This window comes from Lates calcarifer, linkage group LG21 (genome assembly GCF_001640805.2).
Source record: "Lates calcarifer isolate ASB-BC8 linkage group LG21, TLL_Latcal_v3, whole genome shotgun sequence".
NCBI classification, from domain to species: domain Eukaryota; kingdom Metazoa; phylum Chordata; class Actinopteri; family Centropomidae; genus Lates; species Lates calcarifer.
Window position 1 is genome coordinate 8,057,299 of NC_066853.1, and position 21,182 is coordinate 8,078,480.

At 41.2% G+C, this 21,182-nt stretch overlaps 1 protein-coding gene across 1 annotated transcript in view; it reads right to left on the reverse strand.

Moving 5' to 3' along the window:
* LOC108886601 (cGMP-dependent 3',5'-cyclic phosphodiesterase) overlaps positions 1-21,182 on the reverse strand; it is a 144,871-nt gene that overhangs the window by 23,736 nt on the left and 99,953 nt on the right. Inside the window, 6 exon segments of the mRNA XM_018681559.2 lie at positions 183-242; positions 495-544; positions 1,483-1,592; positions 5,147-5,204; positions 5,207-5,234; positions 5,500-5,589. Coding sequence (XP_018537075.2) covers positions 183-242; positions 495-544; positions 1,483-1,592; positions 5,147-5,204; positions 5,207-5,234; positions 5,500-5,589 — 396 coding nt within the window.

Genomic DNA, 21,182 nt, shown 5'->3' on the forward strand with positions numbered 1-21,182 from the left:
TTATTTTGTGACTGTGAAGATGTTTGCTGTTTATGTAACCTCCTGTTCTGTATTTCCTGGATGTTTAGGTGTGGCATACTTTAGAGGCCCATTCTATAAAACACCAGTGAGTCAGCTCTTGTCCCCAAGTTGTCCCCCCCCCACATTTATGACTGAGACAGACAGAGAAAGAGGAAGCTCACGTGTTTTTCCAGCATGTTAAGATGAAGTTCATCCTGATCAGATAGTGGATTACAGCCCACCTGCAACACACAAAGATGTTTAGTCCAGTCCAGTACATGAGTTTGACAAGGCTGTGCTGTCTCTGTGGACTTTATTTAATTTGTGTAGCTTATATAAAATCAAATAAATCCAAATATTCTATTCAACCGTATATATATATATATATATATATATATATATATATATATATATACCTTTTCAGAAATGAGGGGCATATGATGTTTATTATTTTATTGCAACCCTACTGTATGTCCTTGAAAGCAAGCACTCACCAGTAATACAGCGATGGCCTTGTCCTGGTCCAAGATAGGAATGACAACAGCTGAAAGAAAGAAAGAAAGAAAGAAGAAAGAAAGAAAGAAAGAAAGAAAGAAAGAAAGAAAACGAATGAAAGAACAGAAAAGAAAAGCATTCCTAATACATAATGCATCAATTCAGACAAAACAGACTCTTGGTCCTTTTATCGTTCTTCTTTAATTTTCTTGTCCTTGTCTTGCTCTTAATCTTATTTGTTCTTCCTTCATGTTCTAATACTAATAGAAATATGCAGGGGAAATGAACATGGAGAAAAAAAATAAACCTGATGTCCTTGCATAACATTGTTTTTTCTTCTCTTTCATTTGCTTTTCTCATCGATGTAGAGCGTATTTTTGTTGTGTGTGTGTGTGGACAGCAGATAAAACAACAGAATGATGTGTTTGCTACATTGGAACCAAACTAATGTTTATTGCTGCAACATTATTGAATGATATTTATTGATCTACAGAGTGCAGGGTGGTTAGGCACATGTGCTTTAAGATATCTCTATGATTACATCCCTTGAGGTTATTCTCTCATTTTTGGTTTTAGACAAAACAAAAATGTTAATTTGAAGAGGATTGTAGAGTCTATTCATTCCACTCCATTCGAGCTCTTGGGTGTTTTTTCTCTAGTCATAGACCTTTCATTGCTTTTTTTTGGGGGGGTCTCTTGTCCAATTTCGTTGCCCACACAGCTCCATACCTCTCCCTCGGCAATCATCATCTTGTTCACTACTTCTCTCTCTACCTCCTTTCATTTGTTTTTTTTTTCCCTCCCACGTTCTCACATCTCTCTGCTCCTCTGCATGCACAGGCGCACACACTCACACATCCTCAAACAAGCACACACACACACACACTCAGATGTTGGTCCATTTGTCTGTCCACCGGCATCATTCAAGCCCTCGCTACACCCTTCAACAGACGCACATAAACCCCCCCCACACACACACTCACACACCTCTTCTGTGTGCTGGTAACGGTGCTGCGAGGCAGACTCTGTATTTTTCTGGCAGTTCGGATGGAGGGAGGCCAGCACACTGACATCGCTTCAGCTGGTCCGCGATACTCCTAAGACAGACAGATACAAGTTGAGTTTGACTTGGGTTTGAGAAAGACCATTACCTACAGCACATTAGTCAGAGTGAGAAACAGAGGGAGACAGTCTGTCAGCTGTCAGACACCGGGGAGACAAAGAGGAAGAGGGGATTTGGAAGACAATTGCAGCAAATGGAAAAACAATCCCCAGCATTACAAAAACAGACACGTTGTGTTCATTGACACCAACCAAAACATAAAAAATTTATGAATAGTCCTATTATTCTTTGAGAAATTATCTGAACTCAATACAGCCATTTGTGCTAGTGTGTGTGTTGGCCAGGTGTGAAACCAGGTGTGATGATGCCCAAGGTGTACTTCTGCATGTGTGTGTTATAGTGGCTACAGAAGGCAGCTTTCTTATGCTAAAATCTGGACTGACTACTGCCAAAGACACACACATTTGCACAAAATACACACGTGTGATGCCGTCACTACACACTTCAGTGAACACACACACTGAGACTCGCATGAATATGGAAATAAACGACAAAAAGAAGAAAAACAGTTCCACTCATGCACACAGGTAAATTTATGATCTATGTGCTTCACATAATAATCTGCTGAACCCTCTGGCAGCCTCTCTCTCTCTCTCTCTCTCTCTCTCTCTCACACACACACACACACACACACAGAGCAGTGCAGTAGTCCCCTCCATTACATGCTCACAGATTCTGAAATCGCCTCCAACCACTGCAGCCAAATGTCTGCATGGTGCATTGATTTTAAAGATGTCCATTTATTTCGGCTCGCTGAGGAATCATCTGTCAGAAACATCCTTGTTGTAGTTTACCACTGTGGAAAATACAGTTGACCTTTGCTTAATGTCTTTGTTCAAAGCAGATTTCCTGTGCAATCATGAAGCCAATTTATACTGGGCATGAAAAAAAAAAAACCTAAAAAAAAAAAAAAAAACACCCAAGGGAAGAAGGAACAATCCTGTTATTTCCTGTTATCTGTACATGTATGACAATATATGTTTTAGGTGATACAGCTACACTTGGCCAGGTAGCAGCAGTTAAGCAGCAACAATAGTGCAAATTGAACAACATATAGGTCAGGGCTGGAGCAGTGGGAGATGTGTTTACAGTTTGCAGTGGGAGCCAGTAGCAACAGTTAGCAGCAGTGTTGGCAAAGACCTGGAGATGGACATCTAAATAGGACACTCAGGTACAGTAATGTGTGTGTATAGGTGAGTAGTTGGCGCTCACAGAGATGAGCTGATGATTAATTGATTCAGGTGGTGCTAACGACTTCATGTTCCTGCCTGAACCTATGATGTGAACTCCATTTGTCATAGTTGCTTAACCATCATTAAGAAACACTGCAGTTCCTAACAGCTGATGGTGTGTTCATGTGCAAAAGCATGTAAAAAAATAGACTAATTCTGGATCATTATGTCTTTCTTGAGATATACTGCATGCTGCATTGGGTTGTTTTCTTTATAAAGTGTTGCAGATGATTGTCACTAGTCTATGTGTTTTTTTTGTCCATATGGTTGCTCAATCATGTTATAAGAATACACAGCTCTGCAGGGGAATTGCAGTACCTCTGCTTGCGCTATTTAAGATACATAGCTTACAAAAAACTCTTTGAGGAAAACACAGCGTGCCAGGCATTGTGGTAACGGTTGAATGCTTGTACAAATATATTTTCCAGCTGTGGATTTGATGTTAGCAGGTTGTGTTATTGCAGTTAAGTGAATAGGAGACTGAAAATTACACATTATTATATCAGCATGGGCCATTTATATTGAATAGCAGACCTCCCAGTTTTTTTGAACTGTAGTTGTAGTCATGTGTATTGACTGGGGGGGCTGTGTACTGCCAGGCCAATTGCTGTTGATAAATTGTACATTTTAAGTCATATCTAGTGTCACGTAATTTGATTGGCTAACAATGAAAAGTTGAGTAACTGAAGAGTTGAACCAAAATATTAACTATTTTTATGACGTGCATAAATATAGGACAATTCTTACAAACTGAATGTGGTCAAAACAATAACTATACATAATGGCAAACACCATCTTATTGCGATCTGCCAATAATCTGCATGTTCAGTAAAATGTGAATAATCCTGGTAAAAGTTTAATGGAGGTAAAACTAACCTACAGCTAAAAAGTACATGCAACTGCATTGTGTATTTTTTGAAACCTTAGGCTGTGCATCTTCCTGCCGCAGTATTTCTAACAATAGCTTGTGCAGCTGAGAGACTTCAGTTATCTTGTACACAACACATAGTTCACAGGAAAAACACACACGGGAGAGGTCTTGGCTGAACTTGTTTGTGTGTGTCAGGGTCCAGTTAATGGTCTTGTATGTATTAGAAAGAGGGCTGAAATGAGGCTCAAACAACGTGGCCTTCTGCCTCTCAGATGGGTTCACAGAGAGTGTGTGTGTGTGGGGATGTTTGTGCTTGTTTGTGCATGTGTGTGTCTATGCCAAGGTCTTGATAACAGGCTTATATAAGCAGGTGAATTGGAGAGAGAAAAGTAACAAAGTGCCCTGTAGCTCTTTTAATATCCCCACTACCTCTAGCCTGCATGCAGCCCTGATAAATGTGCTTGCAAGTATGTGTGTGTGGTCTGCGTCTTGTTCGTGTCTGCATAAGCATGTTTGTGTGTGATGCCCATGTTTGTGTGACAATGAGGTGTTGGAAAAAGGGTTCTTGTCTGACAAACAGACAGTTTCATCAATAATGTAGTGTTGGTTTTTGCCGGCGCCTGGGCAGCAGTCGCAGCGGCACACGCGGTTGTAGAGCTTCAGAGAGCACTTAAGAGAGGAGAGGATCGCCGTGTCTCACTGAGGGACCCCGGGCACTGTCACCTCGGCTATTAGCCCTGCAACGCTTCCACGGGGAGAGGGATTGAAGGTGAAAGAGAGAGAGGGGGGAGCGTCGGAGAGAGGGGAGGTGGTTGCTGAGGTGGTGGTGGGGGCGGGAGCAGAAAGACCGAAACACAGCCGGCTTAGTGCTTCATTGCTCTTCTGGGGAAAGAGCAGTATGAGGGGGGAAAAAAAGGACGAAAAGACAGACAGGCTGATGCGGCGAGGTGGGAAGGTGGAATAGCAGATGACAACAGAGGGAAAGAGGCTGCCAGAGAGACGGGGTGGGGGTGGGGTGGGGGTGTAATAAGAGCGAAAAAAGTGAGATGAAGGGAGAGTTTTAATGACAGAGCAATAGAGATGGGAGATGAGAGAAGAAAGTCAGAGGTGGTAAAAACGAGAGGATAACACACACACACACAGACAGAGAGGGTCCACGATACGTCTTGATGATGAGATCTCTCTCTGTCTGTGACACTCCTGTCTCTGTGTTGATGATGTGATTTTGGGCTGTGTGGCTCATATTCATTCAGGTTCACCTGCTTTTCACACAGAGTAAACAGCCATCCCCTCCTCCCCCCTTCATCTCACCCTTGTTCTATCGCTTTTCTGGGTTTCGCCGCAGCGCACGCACAGCGGTGATTCACGGAGACGAAACATCTGCGGCTGGCTGCATAGAAACACACACACATAAGCAGCACACACCTGATCTTTCCCTCCAGTGGCAGTTCGTGTGGGGGGTCGTCAGATAGCAGCCTCGAGTCTCCTCCAGCATGTAGACACATACACACTCCTAGAATAAAACACACACATTTACTTGCACATTCATTTGTAATATTAATCAGATTTTAATTAATTTAATGAGCGATGAGCCTCATCCATTTGCAACAAGGCCTGGGTCTGTGTTCCCTTGTCTTACGTCTGGGCCGAGGCATTTAGCTCCACTACACTGAATACTAACAGGAAGTTTTTTCTTTTTCTTTTCAGGTGATAAATCAAGAAAATTTCCATTATGTTCAACTGTTTGTGCAAATCTGTGTGTGTTTGTGTTCCATTACCGTGCTGGGTAGCAGCTCCTGTATGCTGTCTCGAAGGGCCGCTCGCAGGGAGCGTGCGTCGACAACCGCCGCCAGCCGCAGCAAAGCATCCTGGGGAGGGAGACAAACAGATGCCCTGATGTCTGTTTGGTTGTTTGTTTATGATCTCAATGTGAGGCTCCAAAAACCTGAGGCCTTGGCTATAGATTTGTTTTTTTTGTTGCTGTTTTGTTTTGTGGGTACAAGGTTTATGTTGCAACAAGCCTTCCCCAGATATTTAGCTTGGCAGGCTGCAGAGGCCTCTGAAACAATATTTAAACTGTGTCACACTTGGTAAACGCAAAGCAATCTGTGCCTCTTGGAGACTCAAGTGAGGCACTTTAAAATGAACTGAACTCAGACGTCGTCAGGGATTACTGGAGTTAGTTTTGCTCTTCAGGACACTCAATGCTTTTGTTTCATTTTGGCACTGTGAAAACCAACCACTTGACGATTCATTTGCAGCATTCGGTAGGCATGGAGGTTATTTATGAAATAAGAGAGTGCATTTCAGTAGTACTGGCAAACAACTCATGGTTCACAAATCACACATATTTACTTTCCTCATGGGTGCTTCCTTTGAAGATTTGATAGGAGCATTCAACTTGGAGAGGAACATTTCTAAAATGGTGGTTATCTTAATTACAGTCTGCCTCTGATCAAATTTAACGAGGGCCAATCTATCTCTTTTAAATCCCTTTTGACTTTGATAAATCATCTTTCCACATCAAAAATCAGAGCATCCTCAAATCCTAAAGACTGACAAACATGAAGAGGCTCATCTCAGCTGAGACAAACCAGGAGGGAGAGCCCCCTGTGTCTTCACGTGGTCAGGACCCCTTGGCATCACAATCATGGTCTTTCCCTAACCTTAACCAAAGGGAATTTGTTGCCTGAACCTAACTGAGACCCTGAATGTGAACCTTGAATGAGGTCTCTGGTGTGACAGTTGTGTGCTTTGTAGACTCGCCATCCACCACAACTACCTCTGGATGACAGAGCTGGTGAGATGTAGTGCTTCAGTCATACTGTACCCTGTTGACAAATGTTACTAAAGGGGTAACCATTGAGTTAAAAACTCGACCAAGCATCTGTATGTGACAAGCTGGGAGTGAGAACACTTTGCCTTTGTGCAACTAAACGCAAATGTTTCCAGCTCTTCTTAAGCTGAAGCTGTTCTGCCACACAAGGTGGGGTGATAAGGCTGCCGTCATACAGAGGGTTGAGGCATGATGAAACTACAAATAGAGATAATGTTATTGTGCTCACGAATAGCAGCAGGAACAAAAAGAGGGGGGCTTGAGAGAGAAGTTTGCATCCTGTCTACATTCTTACCCTTTGCATACTCAGCCAGTCACTGCATTAAGGTGGGCATGCTCGTTCAATTGCCAGTTTTGGAAAAAAACGAAAATTGCACAAGAAATGGAAGAAAAGACACCCCCAGTTATGTTGTCAGAAAGGTGGAGAGGGAAGGCGTTCACGATGCTGTTTGACCATCTGACAAACATTTCATTTGAAGCATACTAATGCCTTAAAAGGGACAATATAAGTGCAAAGCGGGAACAGTTCATTTTCTTTTCAGTCCTCTAAAAGCAGCCGTCCACTTTAATAAAGATTAAGTTTGGAAACAGGGTAGGGGAAGTAGAGAAACAGGAAAACAGAAGAGCTGATCTGAGATAACGGGTTGAGTTTTTATGTTAAGGTAATGCAAGACTAAGTTTGTGCCTCAAGGTTTTATTTTCACCTTCCACATTGACGCACAACTACACCTTTATCAGATGAGTGCTTGTGACATCCAATGTGACACCTATGAATTCATACCATACAAATATTTACACTGTGTGTGTGTGTGCCGTCTACTTAAATCCTACCAGTTCCAGTTATCACAGTACATTATTATTACATGTAACTGCAGTCTAAAGAAGCATCTCAGTGGGACTTCAAAATCTGATCAAAGCGTAGAAAAACACTGGGAGAAATCACAGAGGCTTAAGACTGCAGCTTTTAAAACTGTGTACTGAATATAAATTGGAAAGGAGATGATAATGTTGAGAATATTGCCCGTGACTGCCAGATCATCCTCTTCCAGTTGTTCTGACAAAGCTGTTAGTCACACAGCAGAGCCGGAAGGAAGAGCATCTTGTTCCTTCCTCGAGCGTACCATACCATAAAGGTACTGCGAGCTGCATCTGCTGGGGGGCTCCATGTTCCACTAAGGGTGTCCATCTGTCACCCCCTCTTTTATTTGTCTTTTTCTTCTCTTCTTTACCCCTTTCTCCTCCATCTCCCCCTCACATTCAGTCTTATTTTCAAACATGGAAAACAAGGGACGGCAGAGGAGAAGGAAAAGGAGTAAGGAGGTGGCTGAGGGGGAGGGTGGATGGGTGGGTGGAGGAGGGTGATGAGGGTCAAGGGGTGAAGGAGGAGAGAAGAGGAAAAGGGAGAGATGGAGAGAGAATGGAGAGTCTTGTCATGCCTGAGCACGCAGTGTTGGTTATTACATATGATTAGATATGATTAAATGTGATTAGCTTTGATCACTCAATCAGCCTGCCAGAGTGCTGTTGTAATGAAGCTGGAGCTCTGCCAGCTCACGTGTGTGTGTTTGTGTTAGAGAGAGAAAGAATTTGAATGTGCTGCATCTTAAGCCACATATCTTGAAATGCTTGTGCAAATCCCGATAAGTAATGTTTGATTGAAAGGAGATCTGAACAGCAGACAAACAACGGCTGTTTCTGGCTCCCACCCTTCCCGCTCTGCTGTCAAGAACTTGTTGAGGATATACGCTGTAACCTGCCGTCTTTTGTGTGTGTGTGTGTGTGCGTGTGCATTACTGGCAATAAGATGCATGCCTTGGTAAATGTCAGACTCTGTCTTATGACCTTTCACAATCATTTCTCGCCATAAACCTCAAACCAACTGTTATATTAATTTACCTGCTTCTCCACCCATCATCACACACACCTACACCTACACACACACACACACACACACACACACACAGACGGGTCCAACATCCCACTCAACAGGCACACATTAGCACATGTATTATTTTTCTTATTTTAGCCTATAAAATAATCAGAGCTCTAACAGTTACTGGAACCACATCCTCTATTTGTGCCTGATGAAATTAAACAGGATTTTTTTTTTTTTTTTTTTTTTTTTTACTTTTTACCATTTTATCTTTAAATTTGCAAACTTACTTTAATTTGGTTGCTGTCAGGTGAAAGCCCAATAAATGTCAGCTTTTTGAGAAATGAAAAGTGTTGTTTTTTAATTGAACAATGTTCTTTTATAGATCATCCAGTGGGCGTTTTTAAGGGTCACTGAACCTCCCCAGCAAGAAGAATTACACAGAGGAGAATATAATCCTTCAATTAGTTAGTAAAACTGAGGCATGACAGTTTCTGAATTCTGAGTGAAAACAGCGACGTGATTTCATTACACTAACACAGTTTGTTTTTCTCTAATGCCATTTCAATTTCATGTGAATTTGGCCAAAGCTTTTATCTAGATTGATTTGAAAATGCCATAACGGAGTTTTTTTTTTTAAATATGAAAGACGTCAAATTCCCTCCCCTGACCACAGAGATGCTAGAACCAAATCTGCATGACAGGCCAGTGTGAAGGGCCATTATCATAACAGTGCATACTCATCATTTTGATGTAATTATTTATTTATTTAATTTCAGAAATACTCTCACAGATTCTATACTCATTTCATTACTGTTATACACTATTTATTACAGCAGAGCACTCGTCTGAAGCAGGATATACCGACCTGTTTAAAATGTTGTATTTCTGTAAAGGTAAGGAACTTCTTTAAGGGCCAACTTTCCTCCACACCTCTCTAATTTTCCTCCCTGGATCATGATACTCGGACCCCAAAATTTAACACCGATCTCCAGGCGTCTCCTCCTGTTCCTCCTCCATTTGCTGTTGTCTTTATCTGCAGCCTTTCTAATCACTTGGAGCACCCTGACATTTTGAAGGGCACCTGTGATCAGCATAACTAAACACAGATTCCTCTCCCTCTTTACCGTCCCCTCCTCACATACATGTACGTTTCCTTTGTCTCTTTTAAGATATAGCTCTGCTGGTAATACGGCTAAAATCAGCTCATAACCAAACTCTTCTGTTTACCTTTATCTGACAGAGAGGAGGCGGGGTATGAATTATTTAAAGGCTGCCATCAAGAGGACAATTAAAACAATTAAAGTAAGTAATTAGCTAAAATAATCATTAAAGATTAAGGATCAATATATCTCCTATATCCTCTACTGCACCTGTGTGATTTGAACTTAGTGCAGGTTTTTCACTGTAAGCAGAAAGGTACACAGTGTCTGAAGTGTGTACTCCTCTCCTGCAAGGACTGTGCACAAATTGCTCTTCAGGAGGACACTTAAGCCTAAAAGTCTCTGTGACACTGCACCGGGGCTGCTCTAAAAAGCTGAGGAAGTAGCCGTCAGCCCACAGGTATGATAGTAAGGAAATGAGATTATCGTAAAGCAGGACTTGACTACTGAACAAGAAAATGCCGAACTACTGATAAAAGTAGGTAATGAAAAAAATTTCACCCCTTCACTCAATCTTTTCCCTGAACTACAGCGGCCATAAATCAGAGTTAATAGAGAGGCAGGCAGACATTTGGAGTATAACTCCAGGAGGACAACTCACTGAAAAGTTTAATTAAGTCTACATGGACAGAGCTGTAGCTAGCAGGATAGAGCCACATCGACTCTGTTATGTCGAGATAATTTCCTACTGAGCAGAACTAGGCCAGATAACATTTGCACTTTCTCTTTGCGGGTTATTTTAGCCTGCTTTATGATACATTGTGTACCACATTGTTTGGAGCTGCACTTCTATATGAAAGACAACTTTCCTGATACTGCCTGATTTGTGCATATTTTTATATGCTGTAGTAACATGATTAAAAATAAATAAATACATTTTTTATATATATAATCTCGGACCCAACTCTGCCAGTCAGCTCTCATGTTCACTGGATTTTTTTGCTCTCCAGTGGTGAAAGCATAATTGCACAAACAGTTACACAGTTGTATTTGTTGATGCAGGATCTGCTCTCCGCTGGGTTCTTCATATGAATCTAGAAGCAGCAGAAGCAGCGAAAAGGTTCAGCTGGAAGCAGATTTGAGCCCCTGAGGAGCACAACAGTGAGATATGGAATATGCATGATTTAAGACCCAAGAAAATGCTACTGCAAATATATCTGTTAACAAGAACAGGAGGTGGTGGTGATGTGGTAAGACGGCAGCGCAAACAGTCGACGGTCATGTGGCAGGTGAGAGTTAATGAATCCAGACATGAGAAGTTAAATACTTTAAAATTACAAATATTTTGAATTAGAGAAAAGGGCCTTTATTTGAGCCAGGCTATAACCAGATTTTCTCCACAGGGGAAATTCCACTAACTGGAATTTTTTCGGGGCTTGCAACCAAATGACCATGACCATTATCAATGGATGGAGTACGCTTAAGTCAAGTGAGGTCAATTTTACATTTACATTTACTCATTTGGCACAAAATTAAAGCTTCAGTGCAGTTGAAGACCTAGAAATACATTCTGTTAAATAAGGCAAAGTGCACAGAGATCAACTAAAGAAGTGAACTGAAAATGAATAGTGCTAATTCAGCATGATTTTATTTTTTATCCTTTAATTTAATTTCTATATCCAAACATTACAAATTTGCCTAAAAGGGCTTTACAGTGTGACACGAGAACCTCCATCCTCAGACACTTGGTTCTGATAAGAAGAAAAAACCTTTGGAGAAGCAGAATGATTTCCAGTAAGTGGACCTTGTGCTGAGAAATATTTTTCAATATTACTTTAGAGAGACACCACCCTGTTTCTGACCTGTTCCCCCTTTGGCTATTATTTGAGACAAAATGTTATTTGACAGTTTTTGGTAGATGTCAAAGAGATGAATGACTATGATGTGACCTGCATGACTTTTAGATCCTGTCTTGGGAACAGTAGCCATGACTATCAGAATCGCCTGTCTCCTGTGGAAGATCAAAACTATGCTCGCCATTAAAGAAAATCATATCAGTTTATTTCCCACTTTGTCACAGCTCCATGAAAAATAATTATTTTTAAAAGGACACACAACACCTTTGAAGTTTTCTAACACAGAAGCTGACTTTACACACAACTATCTAAGGATATATCTGTGAACACAATTCAAGTTTTCATGCTAATTACTCTATAAGAACTGTATAGCATGAGCTGCTTTTAATTCTATTGCAAACTAGACACTGAACACTATTCTTCAGGTTTTCTGTCTAAATGTGAAGCTGTGCTGGGAAAATCTTCAAATCCTGGTTAGAGATTCTACTGTCTTGCGCTTCCTCTGAGTCACAGTCCCTGATGTCAACTGTAGGTAAATTGCATTCATTTTGAGCCCGGAAAGCTCAGGATATGAGTTATATTCGCCGTTATTAAACAGACGAATCCTTCTTGAGCTCTGAACGGCTGAGTCAGAGTGAACTTAAGTGACGTAAAATACTGCACATTCACACACTTGTTTATTATGAAGTAAAGCTTCTGTTTGTTTGCGATGGTATGTTCCACCTATTTTTAACTATATTACAAAATATCTGCAACACACCCTCAGACCACTCAGTGCTTGATTACACTCCTGAATGTACTGAAGGTAACTCATTCTTTGGAGAATCAGTTATCAGATTAGCCAGTTAGATGAATACTAATGTTCTAAATTGGCCATATTAGATAAAGACCTAGTTAAGCTAAAGACTCGAGGATTAGTTTATGGAGCTAATTGGAGCCTTTAGGGTAACTCCTATATTTCTTATCTGCTACACTGTTTAGCAGAGCGGACTAATGCCATGAATCGAGCCAATCTGCATTTCAAGAGCTTCGACCTTGATCTAACGGCGAGAGGATGAAGGGTAATGGCATCCTACTTGCAGATGATTAAAAGCATTCTCTCTCATATCCATAGATTTTACGTAAAATCAACTATTTACGTGCTCTAACAAGCCCCTTGGTGCATTTCAGTAAATCACTCACTTGCTCTTTACCTGCTGTATGTTTACCTGTGGATGTTTAAGTCGACGAGGGACACACTGTTGACTCTTTAACATTTGAGTTAAGTGAATTACTGATGCAGATTGATTTTTGCCAGTCATCTGTCAGGCGCTAACGGGAGAGAAGGGTGAGGAGGACCAAGTGTAAAGACTAAATCAGTGCACCTGCCTGAACCAGTGTTTCTCTTTGAGAAGAAGACAAGACAAAGGCATAGGCACACACGTGCACACACACACACACACCCGCAGTATGGCCAGAGGGAGGCTGGTAGCGTTGCAGTGGGTCCTGGCTGTTATTCCAACAGAGCTGGGTCTCCAGTAGCATCACTAACATACTGGAGACACATGCACTGTAGAATACAGCCAAGCCATGAGGACGGGCCCCGCCATGCACATATATACACACACGCACACTCATGAGCGCACACACAAAGTGTCCCACTGTTCTTTCAAATAATGAAAATCAAAGTGCACAAAAATCAGAAAGGACAAAGTGAAAATTTTATCTAAATCAATGGAGGCTGTCAGAGAAGAGGACTATTTAGAATATTCCCTTCACTCACTCACACTCTCTCTCTCTCTCTCTCTCTCTCTCACACACACACAAACACACACACACACATGTGGATAAAGGACTGGTGGTGTAAAACAATAAAGTGCTGCTGCTATGGCGATGATAAGGCTGACCTATCACTGTGTGAAGAACAGGAGAAACAGGTGCCTCACGGTGCTACTGCTTAATTAACCAACCTCTGTGTGTGTGTGTGTGTGAGAGAGAGAGACAGAGAGAGAGATTTTTCTGGAGTTTCGAGTTAAATTTATTAAACTGAGACCTGCCAACAGACCATAATTCATAAATATTTTCTCAGCATGACTCAAGGGAAGTGAATGATAGACAGATACAGCGAGAAACAGAAGTTGGAACCTGAAAGAACAAGTGGAGAAGCAGGAATTGACAGACTAAACAGGGGAATCCAGTCCCATTAAGACAGAAATCTGCTCGCTGATGAAATTCACACATTGCTCAGAGGAGAGAGACGCATTGAGGCGTTGCAAGAAAGTTTGGAAAGAGGCCAAGAGACAGAGATACAATGGAGACGAGGGCTCTACTGTCACTGTATATCTCACTCTGGTCAGTGTACATCTAATCTGATCTCTTAGGTTACTGTACTCTAATATATCACATATCTATAATGAAAATCAATCATTCATATCACACTTTTTGGCAGTATCATTAAGACTTCATGTCTTAATTAAAGCCCATGGCCAAATTTCATATGAGCTCATCTATAACAAATCCAAAAAGATTGATTAGAGTCAGACCCACGTGCTGTAAAACTTGACAATAATATTCTGGCTGTAATGAACGTCTGCCAATTCTCTTCTCAGTGTAAAGCTGTTTTAGCATCTCCAGAGACAACGACAGACAGCTGTTCTCATCTGGTCTCATCAATATTACATTTTAATTAAAGAAGAAAGAGAAAGAAGGAATCAAAACGGGAAAGAAGTTAGACATAAAGCCCAGCAGATTTAGAATCTGAATTGGGGGTGGAGCCTTTGTGAAACCTGTCATTTTCCTATTTGTTAATCCTCAATTATAATGTTAGAACGCCATGTTTGCTACTTTTTCTCGTGATATTTTTGTAAAAATACAAATGGTTTAGGCTCTGCAATTGCTCTATGCAGGCTTCCATTGGTTCTGCCGGAGTAAACCTTACCTGCAAAATATACAAATGTACTGCATGCACAAAAAAAAATTATGTTATGTAAAAGACCTCTGAATCACCGAGCATATTTTACATTTATTTAGCACTTCAAATACACTGTGTGTTGTGCCCACTGACAACTGTTCAGAGGTTAGAGAAATAAGGATGACATAGCCGGCTACCTTGCTACATTCATGAAAAACCAGCGAAAGAAAAATGGTGACAAGTGTGAAAGAGAGTGACGCAACTAAGTCCAGCAAGTCTTAAATCAACATATTTCTTTCATCAGTGTGAAAATGCTGAGTTAACTGCACCTGGCAACAGCTACAGCAGCTTATTCGTCAGAGAATCCTGATTGGTTAGGGCATGGCTGGCATGAACACAACGTGAAGCTGAATGAAAGAAGTGACACAAGATGGAAATTCAGTTTGAACTCAAATCTGCTGTGGTCATAACTACAGCTTAGCTCAGCTCATCTTCATCGATTCACGTTAGCCTGGTTAGCACAGTTAAACAGTTAAAGTCATGTTGATGGGTAATTAATACCAGCTCCCTCCGCATGCAGCTGTTTACTCTTGTTGATGAACGCCTGTTTGAGTAAATGAATGAGTTCCTAAGCTGTGTGTTTTAGACGCATCTCGTGTCCTTTCAGGCTGTGACTGAGCAGCGTCAGCATCCTTTGTACTCGGTGACTCCTCCTCATGCAGTCGCCTCTGGTGGTGGTTGGTGACTGAAGTGTCATTCCTTCAATTACACCGATGACGACAGTGACGACAGTGACCTAGTTGGTGATGACGCCCCTCTATGATATCTGAATTTCTCACCCATGTTTCTGTTTCAATGCAAATTGTTTGTATAAAAGTGTCAAGTTTTCACACATTATTTAATAAACTGAGGACAGGCCCTTCGTCTATATTCTGATATTTTTTAGTGATATCCCCTGTGCTTGTTCCTGCTGCAGTAAAATGCTAAGCACCTTGTCTAATTTTAAATGGCTCTGATTGTCATCGGTTCTCGCCGAGGGACTGGCCTCCCCTCAAATGTCAACGACTGCCAATCAGGGGCGTCTAAATATCATGGCCACTCAGAAACTACTGTGTGAAAAAGCAACAGACGTGTCGTGTATGATATCACCTTTGTTGGAGACAACGACACCTAAGCTCGTCTACTTTTCCAGCGCCTCGTTGAGGAGCTATTCAAAGCTCAGGGCAGGAAAAAGGGAGACTGATGGGAGCGCATCGGAGAAAAACACCAGCTCTTTCTCATTCACACAAACTCTGGCAGGGAGGCCGCAATAATGGTCTCCATTCTTCATCCTCACCTTCTTTTTCATTGGTTCTCAACCCTTCGCTCATCTGTATCTGATTCACACTCTCCCTCTTTGTCACTCTGTTCCCTCTAATGTTTTGCATAGTCTCACTATTCACAATTTCTGCCCCCACCCCCCCTTTCCCTCTGTGTCTTTGTCACCTGTCTGTTTCTCCATTTGTCCCTTCATCCCATTATCTCTCTCTTTCTCTCTCTCTCTCTCTCCCTTTTCTTTCTTTCTGTCTCTCCGCTGCAGGTGTTTGACAGTCACACTGTCGTCATATGGCTGTTGTTCTATTTTAATCTGACTCTTCTGTTCAGGAACAGACACCCACATGCTCTCGCCATTCTCTTGGCTCCATTTCGCTCTCTATTCACTCTTTTTTTTTCCTCCTCCACTGGGTTTTTACCCTGCACGAACTTCTACTTTCAGCTCCATTTCTCTTTCTATTCTAGCTGATGTTTTTCCTCTCTTGCTCTATCTATCTATCTATCTATCTATCTATCTATCTATCTATCTATCTATCTATCTATCCATAATAACCGAGAAATAATGTCTTGTTTCTGCGAAATAAAAAAAATTGCCTGCTCATACAAAGCAACAACTGTTGCTGCCTAGGAAACAGAAGGCAACCAGATCGCCATGGATACAAATATCACAGTTGCTATGTAGTTCACAATGAGGCACTTGATAATGTTACACGCTGCACAACTCTGTGGTTCTCTGTGCATCTTTGCCTCTAAACTCTGGCTCCACTGGTAGTTTGTTTTAATCATGTTCGAAAGATGTTGACGCAGTATAAAGAGTGTGGCCATTCCATAAGCTTTAACATGACCGCTGTAACCGTGGCAACAAAGGTCTGTTATGCCTCCCACTGGTACATTCCTACGTGTCGGATGGGAGGTATAGGGACCAACAATGGTCGGAGGACTGGTTGAGAGTAAAGTGTTACCAATGCTGCAGAAGTTCCAGAGTAAATATTTGGTTCGGCACAACTTCAGCTCCTCAAGTTCTCGCTGTCGGTCTCTGCTTTCGTGTCTCCTCCAGCTTGCACAAGCCACAAGCACCACAGCAACCAGTTTCTGGCATCAGTTGTGTTTGAAAGCAGTTGTGAGGCTGGAAAATTTGGACATCTTGAGTCGCAGACTGAATCTGTGTTATGTCACATCACTCACGGGGACATGCAGGGCTTCAAAGCCACTAGAAAGCCGCCGGTGGGTTTCCGTTTGGCAACAAGTAAAAGAGTCTCTTCTGAACCCGCCTTTAAACGTGAAGTGGGATGATTAGCTGTAAAGCAGCTGTTACTTAGAAACAACAGACCTGGTGAAAACTGAGTGCTAAAAATGAAAGGCTTTCAGGTGATATAACACTCAGCAGGATTGATAGAAACAGTCCGATCCCTATGTTGAATTTTGTTTGCATGATGTCATATTACTACCTAATTTCCAGTCACAAAGCCATCACTATATTCCTATTAATACACCTGAGTGGCAGCCAATGGATTTAATAGAAGCTTGTATAAGTATCGTCACATTAACCTGCCAGCTATATAATAACTGGAACCAAAGAAATTACTGTTCTTTGTGCCGCAAGAAAGAAATCCACCTCATCAGACTTTCATTGAATTGAACTATACAGCTATTAACACTGTCATCCTTTTCCTGTTCTTTCCAGCCGTGTTGTTAAGTGTTTAGCAATTATTTGCTCACAGCCAAATCTCCAGTAGCTCGCTACAATGGGTGCCAGGAGATTTGTGATGTAACTGCAAATGCTCCCTCCCTCCATGCCTGTCTTTAACTCTGTTAATTGTCAACACTGAGGAAGTTTATTTTTCCTTCTTTTTTTTTTGGACAAGAAACAGGAGGAAGTCAGGAATACCTACACATGTGCAGAGAGAGAGAGAGAGAGGAAAGAGAGATGTATTCCCTGTGTTCACATGTTCACACACTTGTTATTTTAACTGCGAAGGCTTTCACTCGACTCCAGCCTTCTGTTTTAACACGTCACTGTGTGAAAGGCTGTGTGTGTGTGTGTGTGTGTGTGTGTGTGTGTGTGTACGCTTGAGATGTGAGGTCCCACTTCAAAGTGTACACCTGTGGCAGCTATTGCACATGAATGCGGCAAATTAAAAATGAAAATGTATTAAATTGAATTATAAATAAGATTTGATTAGTTCACAAAAACACACACACACATACACAGATGGAGATGCGCACAGGTGCAAGCTCACAAATACAATTTACTGACTGAATAGCAAAAAACATGAACTCAAACACAAACATACACACTTTTTGATTCAAAGAACACACACACAGACACACACACAAACATAAAAACATCCAAGTCCAAGGTAAGTGTCTTGATTTGATTGATTTAAATGTTTTGTTGTACTATCTTGTATCTCTAATGAGACTCTTGGGCTTTATGAATGTGTGTGTGTGTGTGTGTGTACACTGTGTGTGTGTGTGTGTGTGTGTGAATTATGCCATTGTTTAGGGGTAGAATAAATTTCCTGTTAAAAATTCCAGGATGGACTCCCCTCTGGGAGTTTCCCTGTTTATCTGCTAAGGAACACACACACACACACACACACACACACACACACACACACACACACACACCACAGGGCAACACAATGCCTCAGCCTCCTGATATTACCTCTAAGTCTCCTTGACATTTTGCTCACCTCTCCTTTTCCTTTCTTCCCCTCCCTCCACACCTCCCTCTCCATCTTTTTCTTCTACTGGGACATCTCATGTCCCTTTACTCTCGCCTCTCCTTTCCCATGACCTCTTTTCCTCTCCTTTGTCTTCCCCCTTTTAAAAATCTTGGGTCACCTTGAGCGGTGTGTATTTTTACAGTTTAATCTCATACAGTTCAGGCTTCCAAACAGGGTTAGTCCCCCAAAACATTACTTCTGAAAAATATTATACAGAAACAATTGTGGTATCTGCGTGAAGCGTCTGTGAGGGGGGGTCTTTCCTGTTCATATAAGCCATAAGTTTTCATTGTGCTCGTGTGTGTGTGTGTCCTGGAAAAGGTTAGACCCGATAAGTGAGAGTTAGATGGTTTCACGGTGAAAACAGGTGCACACCTGTTAGAAGAGTGAGAATGGATGAGTGGTAAACTGAGGTGTCGGCCCTGAAGACACGTCAACTATCATCGTCCTTACCAGGGAGTCAAAGTCAACACTTGTCTCACATGTGGCTTGTAAACTATAACACCTCATTTCTAAGGGTGAAAAAGGATAAGATCAGTTACTCAGCAGAGGTGGAGATTCTCATATCACTGAAGCAGATTTATCATTTAAGCCTATAAACTGTATTTTCCTACTTGGTTTAATACTGTATATTCATTCTGCAGATAACATAGAAACTCGTTAAAATCAGTCTGCAGCTGTACAGGTCTGACAATATCAATGCAGACTGGTAGGAAATGAATAATTCGGTGTGCTTGATACTGTCCATCATCAGTGTGTTTCCTCAGTGTGTTTTTGTGTATTATCTGATGAATCCACATTTTCCAGTCTGAACGCTTCAATTCATGCATAAAACATTATTTACGTAAATAAATAATTAAAACATTGACGCCTACAGGCAGTTCAGTAGAGCAGAAACAACTAGCCAATTAGTTGATGGGTGGACTGACAGAATATTAACTGGCAACAATTTTGATAATCAATTAATCATTTCAGCATTTTTGTTTTTTACGGCAGAAATGTCAAATATTCTCTGGTTCCAGTTTCTCTAATGTGAGGACTTTATGCTCTTATGTGCTCAACATCTTTGTAAATTTAATATTTTTGTTATTTAAGTTTTGGTCTGTTGGTTGGACAAAACAAGACTAAGGAAGATGTCACCTTTTGGTCTTTTGAATTCTTTTCTAGTAGAGCTGATAGATCAGTCACCAGCCTAATCAACAATGAAAATAATCACTCAATTCTGAGTTTCAAATTCACGTAACCTTCATGTCTCAGTAGACAGTAGAGCACTCTGAGAAAATTCATACACTCATGGGAAGGACACACAAAATCCACACAGAAAGGCCAGAGAAAACGATTCAAACCCACAACCTTCTTGTGTCTGGTGGAGTGGCAGTGCTAACTGTTGGCTTACTGCATACGCTATTTATTAAGAATAGCTTTCACTAAATGATAACTTATTATCTGATTTGAAAATTGGCTGCAATTCCCTTTTGCAGTCCTAGTACACTACATTTTCTAAACGTTGAAAAAGTAAGTAAATTGACAAACGCACTGAACCATAGCTTCTCATTATACAGCCCTCCTGGCGCTGGCACAGCCGACATACACCCTAGGTTAGATGAAACACACTGCGCATTGTTTCATTTGGCAGAGTATGATTCAGGAAAATAATTATAACCCCGATAGCATGAACATAATATGGAACAAGCTCAGAAACAGTAATTACAAGCTGGCAAAGATAGATCTATTAATTGGAGTGAGCTAATGTGTTGCCACTCTGGCTTTGGATAATTAAACAACGTCTGTGACATCTGTGAAGGGAGAAAATCAAAGAAAAGCTGTTTTTTTTTCTGTTTTCTGATTTCTTAAGGGGAGGTTGTGTTTTGGTTGTTTGTCTGTAAGAGAGTAATAGGACATGTTTACCCAGCAATGATTCCACAGTAAGTAGTTCTTATATTCATGTGGGTGAGTCTAATTATTTTGAGGAAGTAATAACTAAGTGGCTCAGTGGTTAGCACTTTGAATATTTTGGGTATTTGTGTGGATTTTGGTACCCTGCCACAGTGAGATACAAGCAGACCAGGTGAAGTGGAAACTCTAAGCCCCGTGTAGGTGAGAATTTGTTTGTCTGTCTGCGATGAACAGCCAACCTGTCCAGGTTTTTTTTTTTATGCTTTTATCTCATCATGTCAGGTCTTTGGTGTTGGCTTGTTCTCCTGCCTCAGTCAGTCAACAATGACCTGGCTGCAGCTGCTGCAGGATGCTGCTGCCAGGCTTTTGACAAACACTCTCTTGCGGGGGCCCACATCACCCCTTGACTGGCCTCTTTTCACCGACTGCCAGTGAAATACAGATTTGATTTCAAAATCTTTTCCATTTCACAAAAGGTTATGTGGTCTGGCTCTGACCTCACAGTCACCGGGTTATTGAGTCCTCACAGGGCCTGATGGGTAAAGTCCAACCTTAAAACAGCTATCAATACTGACAGTAGCTTTACAGCTGTCAAAATCTTTCCTATACATTTTAGATTTACAGATTTTATCCTAACCAGAGAAAACACTCATTCTTATTTTTAGGTTTTTTGGTATTAGCTTGTCACACTCACATTGTTATATATTTTTCATATTCTCATAAGTATCCATATTTATTTTTTCTTATATTCTGTTGTGTTTCAGTATGGACATTGTGACTTACCATAAATCTTGAGATGATGTGATGATTACTTTTTTAACTGAGAATATTTAAATTGCAAAGTGACAAAGGGATGTATTCATTATACATGTAATTATGATTTTTTTTTTTTTTTGCTTTGTGGCAAATCCTACATGAGCCAGTGAGGGACGGTGTTAAATTCATTATTCACCAGCTGCTGTTT